We start from the raw sequence: 5,915 nt of genomic DNA, 5'->3' as shown, positions 1-5,915 counted from the left end.
CCCCTCTGCAGAGCCTCCCGACCCTCAGAGATTGCTGCACAGCTGCTGAAGAACCTGAAGCAGAACACTGTCTGCAAGACCACGTCAAACCTGTGTCTCCTGGGATCAGGACAGGGCTCCCAGACACAGTGGCCACCTGAACCATGTCTTGGTCTCACTGCTGAGGGTGCCTACACACTGTAGCCTTCACTTTTCCTACAAACATAGTGGTTGCCTTGAGTTCACAAACTGCTATTGTTTTAATTATTATTTTAATCTCAGACATTCCCAAGTTATTTGCCTGGCCTCACAGAGCTCATTATCAGGTCTGTGACCTGCAAGACTCCCGGGTACCTCCCTTAGATGACTTTAGCAAGCTGAATCATTGCACAGTAGCTCACTTTCATGCCATCAGACAAACTTAGCAAAGCACACATCTCTTGAGCTTCCTTGCCTAGGCTTCTAATCCAGATACAAAGTGGCAGGACCTGCTGGTGACCAAGAAAAGTGAGTAGTCCTGTGGCCATAGTAGTGCTGTGTGCACACCAGTGTCCACAGCATAACTCATAGAGCACCTTGAAATGTGTGTAGACTGCTGAAAGGGAGATGTTTGTGCCTATTTCCATAAAACATTCCAATTTGAGTCCTCCTCCTGTCCCCTTCTAAGGTCCAGGGTGGACTTTTCCTCACCCTGTCCTCTCTCAAGCCTCTACAAACGTCCCCAGAAAAAGCCGGTGAGGCAGGGAATGGGAAGCTGGAGCTATCAGCTTTGGGCAGGACGCTGGTGATCAGTGCCCACCAGCCCCATGGATACCTGTGTGGAGAGTACTGTCAGAGATGTTCTGCTTTGGGTTCCCTTGCCTTGAACATTTGTTAGCTAAAGGTAACCAAAATCACTCTTGCTAATTTTCTTGCCTGTTTTCTCAAAGTTGGTCGTTAATCAGAAGGGATGTGTTGCTGATCCCAGGAGAGCTCCCTTGTCACCAGTGTGGTTTGTACTGCTGGTTGTGTGGCCGTGCAGACACTGTCGGATTTAGATACCTGGGAAGGCAGCAGCTTGAGCAGCTCTGTTCTCAGGAACATGGGAAGCAACTAGAGGCTGGAGGTGGTCTGCAGCGTGTAGCTGGTGCACTCCAGATGTCAGCACAGCAGTATGGGGATAGGCAGAAGGTCAACAGCACACACTGACAAAAAATGCCAAGGCTGAGAAACAACAGAAGCAGACTGGAACGAACTCTGAATCGTTGTCCAGGAGTTTGGTAACAAAATCTAGCTGGGAGAACTGCAGAGACCAGCTCCAAAGAATGACAGGGAAGGAAAGGAAGCAGTGGGCAATTGCCCTGACAACACTATCTTCGCCTGCAAGCCTAAGCAATTATTTCATGCTTCCATCCCACTGTATTCTCCTTTTGTTTCTGTTTAGCTAAATTTCTGAAAGAGCCACAAAATTAATTTTGAGTGTAAATTTCACCTAATGGGTGAGACAAATGATTCTGTCAGAGCACGTTTAATTTGTTTTCCATAGGTTTACACCAACCGAGGTCTCAAACTCAAAAGCTGACACATTTATTTACTCTCCTGAATTGACAGATCCAAATTAGTCCTTTTAATTGACTTGACAAAGAGGCTCCCCATATTTGTAAATCTGTTTCCTAAATACATGTCTATAGTTTAGCTTCATATTCTCTAAGGCATAAGCACAATTAGAATAAGGCATACAAAGGGCTTCCAGCAACAACCTCTGTCCTGTTGCACCTGAGTCATCACCATGCCCGTCAGCTTGTAAGGCATTTTTCTGTATTATCAGAAAAAGCAAATTCGAGCTAAGAGTAAAGTCTCTGAACATATGTTGACATCCTAACCAATGAGAATTTACTTTAACTTCTTTTTGCACAGAGTAGAGCAGAACGTTTTCATTTACTGCAGATAATTTGATTTTTATACTAAGTGTGTGCATTCAGCCTGCTCCAAAACATTTGTATGGCATATACAATCTTGTATTTAACTTTCATCTTTATTCTCATTAAAGTAAACTTAATTCCACCTTTCATCAGAAAAATCTGAGCTCATCAATGCAGAAGCCATTTCTGCAATGATTCACTTTGGCCTTCACTACACGAACAAACTGTGTCTTGGTCTATCTGTATTAGCACAAAGACAAGGAATATTTTCTAAGTGTTCCAGCACTGCTATTTCAACTGGCTTCATACCAATGGAAAACCCACCATGGAGTGGAGGACAACCCCCCCCAAATGGAAGTTTGGCTTTGATATGCTGTCTGAGCAACTGGATACTTCCATATACACAAAAAAAGCCAGGCAAAGTACAACAGAAATGGAGGAACTGAGGTGTGGGAAAGCTATCGACCATTCTGCTTACAGGCAAGAGGGAGAAGAACAGAGAATCAGCAACTTTCTCCAACATGTGAGTCCTGCTCTGGTTCTCCATAACATTCCTCCAGCTCCCCAGCAGCACACTAGAGATGAGGAGGAGCCTAATCCCACCCACTATAATGGTACTGAATACCGACTAGTGCTCATTTTCAAGGAAGCCAGGGTACATTTCCTCAGCTATAATTCATTCTCCTTCCCACAGTTCAAAGAAAGTTTTTATTAAGTAGCATTTTCAGTTGTGACAAACATGAATCCAGAAGAAAGGCCTGCACTCGCATTCAGCTTTTTAAAACACAAACCAGGGACTGGTGAGTGCCAGTATCATACACGAAATCGAGTCACTCAAACTCTCTTGTGAACAGAGTTGAGACTGGGAGGGTTCACAGAATGCTGAGAATGGGAACAGGATCAAAAGCAATGTTCAAGGCATACACAAACTGAAGACACAGGTGCTTTGAAGCCTATACTTCTGTTTTCCTCCTTTTGTAAATCTATACTACAATATGGAGATAAAAGCCACAGTGTGTGTGTGGAAGGTCCTCATCCAGTACATTTTAAGTCGCAGTTTTCTTCTTGTTAAAAAAAATTATAATTTAATACCTCTTTCAGGATTCTCAGATTCGTGGTGCTGTTCACGTTGCACTTGAATAGCATCATCCCTTTTAAAAAAAAAATTAAAAAGCAGCTCTGAACTTTGCTTCTGAGATGGAAGCACCGTCTCTGAACCAACGACGATTCCCATCACTCTTGCTTTGCATCTTTCAAGGCCTGAAGTCTTTCTAAAAGGGGTGGATGGGAGTAATGCCACATTGAAAAGATCCAGTCAGAAACAGGGAATCCTAAATTATCTTTGTTCAGCTTGATCAAAGCTGTATATAGGTCTTTAGCCTTCCCAAGTTCCTTGGCAAATGCATCTGCTTGAAATTCAAATCGTCGGCTTAATACAGTCAAACAAAATGAGAGAACCTGTGGAGAGAAATGTATTAAAAATATTTTTAGAATTCAGCTATCTGTGAATTCCTTACAGTACCAGGAAATACCACAGTATCTGCCCTCCCCCACCACCAGGGCCACACCTGAAACTGAGAGTCTTGCATAACATGGAGCAAAGCCTCCTTATTAAAGCAAGATACCAAACAGCCTCTAGAAACTTCAAACTTCCCCCCTCCCCAGTCAAACAAAAATAATGATTTAAATAGGACGATACTTCAGCATCTGTGCTGTGAAGACCATTTACCTCATTGTAAGGTGAAAAAATAAACTGGAAAATAATCATCAAGCCTATCAGGGTAGGCTGGGTCTCATAGAAACCAAATGCAGCAAAGAGTTCTTTTCGACCGATTAGCACAGCAAACAAGAAGAAGCAGAGGAAGGAATTCATCTAGAGAGAGGAAACAACATTTTTTATTAAGATGAGTATTTCATCTAAAACATGGCCTGTTTATATTACAGACTTGCATAGAAATGCCACTGATTAGAAACAAACAAACAAACAGATTACTTTAGAAGTAGAATCACAGAATCATTAAGGCTAGAAAAGATCTCCAAGATCATCAAATCCAGCCATCAACCTGACACCACTGGCCACTAAACCATGTCCTGAAGTTCCACATTCACACATTTTTTGAACCCCCCCAGGGATGGGGACTCCACCGCCTCCCTGGGCAGCCTGGGCCAATGTCTCACTACTACCAAAAAAAGTTTCAAACCAAACGTATCTGTGCTGTGTCATATTTCTATCTCCTGGAAACAATCTCTGCTTCCATCTAAGCCACTGTGCTTGCCTGGCTTTTCAGAGGCACAGGCAGGACCATGCCTTACCAAGAAGGTGACTGGCACCTTTTCAATCCATATAAATGGCTGTTTGACCTTTCTGGAGTCATGTGGAAGGTGCCAGAATAAAATTTGTTATTGAAACACAGGGACAGAAAAAAAGGGAGATGGCTGTGACAGCAAGGATCAACAGGAAAAGTAAAAGACATTGTATAAGAATTAGTGAATATTTCTGGAAGTGAAGATAAAAATCTACCTATTACAGCAAAATAATAGTATCTAGAAAGTGGATTCACAGACAGAAGTTACATGAGTTAGCAGAGTGGCAAAAGCATCATAATAGCTGCTAGCTAGTAGGGATCAACACTGAGGTCAGAAGCTGGAAGGTGAAAAGGACCTCACTGAAGTGTTCAGCTGCATGGATAAGAAAAAGCCAATATGGAAACAGAAAATTAGAGATTTTCATCAACAGGAGCTTGATAGCTATGTTTACAGCCTGAAAAGCTTGTGAATAGTCTTTCAAAAAAGAACAGAACAGCATTTCTGGAATGGTGCTCACATCTCAAGAAAGACATGATGGAGTTACAAGGTGCACAGGAGGGCAGGTAAGAGAAACCATAGCAACAAAAGAAAGCTGGGAACGTGGAGAAAAGAAGGGTGAGTGATAGCTGGAACAAGAGAGATCTGCACCAAAGCATTTAATTTAACAGAGGGCACAGAGCTGTGGCTTGCAAATAAAATAATTTGAAGTAGGAGGCTGGGGGGAGGGATTCTCCTGTACTGTGCAACGCCCAGAGGCACACGCATGAGTAACAGACAATCAGGCTCCTTTTCTTCAAAGGCAAGGTTGAGCAACCTCTAGAGACTGCTCCAGTGCTCACTGCCATTTCAGCATGCACCAGGAATGGCACAATAAAGTTATTTAGCAATAATCAGTGCACAAGATATAAGAATACGAAATAGGTGAGAATGCCTCCTGTGTCAGATTTCATAATCCTCAGTCACATTCCTTCTCGGCTCTCCAAGGAACAAGACTGACAGAAGCTCTCAGAGTGCACAGAGTGTTCTCAGAGGCAATGGCAAACACCTAAAAAACCATGGGCTGGGAGACAGGACACATCCAATCCTGTATCTACAACAGGGATGGAAATAAACCTTCAGAGGAGCCCCCAAGATTCAAACAGACGAGGAAGAAGTGTTACAAGAGCAAGAAAAACGTGTCCCAACTTCAGAAGGCTGCTGAGATGAATTAAAATGGCAGCAGACATGCTTTCTACCAACCAGATGGAGCAAGGAGGAGACAGACAGGTCAGTGCATAGCACTGGATATAGCAAAGGGAATAAAAAAAGGCAGACCAACTCTCTGTCTCTGAGCACAAGGATAGTGTGTGAACGTGCATGTACTGAGCTGAGGGCAAACCCTGGAAACACCAACAAGTACAGAATGCTCTAGGACACCCCCAGTTCACCATAACTTACCTGGCTGATGATAATATTTTTGACAGTGTGACCTAATTTCCAGTGACCCAATTCATGACCAAGTACAGCCAGAACTTCTTCATTTTTACAACCTTGTTTCTTATTCTGATGAAATAACAAAGCAGAAGTAATATTAGGTATGACTGAACACAACTGAGTAAGTTTCTTACTTATTAGCTTGTTTTTCTTACGTCACTTTAGTATCTCTTGATCAGGCTGTTCCCTTCTGCCAGCACACACACACACACAATTTTCTATTGAGCTTTTGTCAAGAAGATATTTACAAAAAAA

The 5,915-nt window shown here is 42.7% G+C and overlaps 1 protein-coding gene across 1 annotated transcript; it reads right to left on the bottom strand.

Annotated features, from left to right (window-relative positions):
* Positions 1 to 3,113: 3,113 nt before the first annotated feature.
* On the bottom strand, positions 3,114 to 5,729 carry ZMPSTE24 (zinc metallopeptidase STE24; the record flags this gene model as incomplete). Its single annotated transcript, XM_008937202.1, has 3 exons — positions 3,114 to 3,338; positions 3,610 to 3,753; positions 5,625 to 5,729. Coding segments are annotated over 3 exons (474 nt in total), but the record flags the coding sequence as incomplete, so codon positions are not given.
* Between the last annotated feature and the right edge of the window lie 186 nt (positions 5,730 to 5,915).

Source organism: Merops nubicus, unplaced genomic scaffold, assembly GCF_000691845.1.
Source record: "Merops nubicus isolate BGI_N331 unplaced genomic scaffold, ASM69184v1 Scaffold14390, whole genome shotgun sequence".
In the NCBI taxonomy this organism is placed as follows: domain Eukaryota; kingdom Metazoa; phylum Chordata; class Aves; order Coraciiformes; family Meropidae; genus Merops; species Merops nubicus.
The sequence above is the reverse complement of the archived record's forward strand: the minus strand, read 5'-3'. Positions and strand labels throughout refer to the sequence as shown.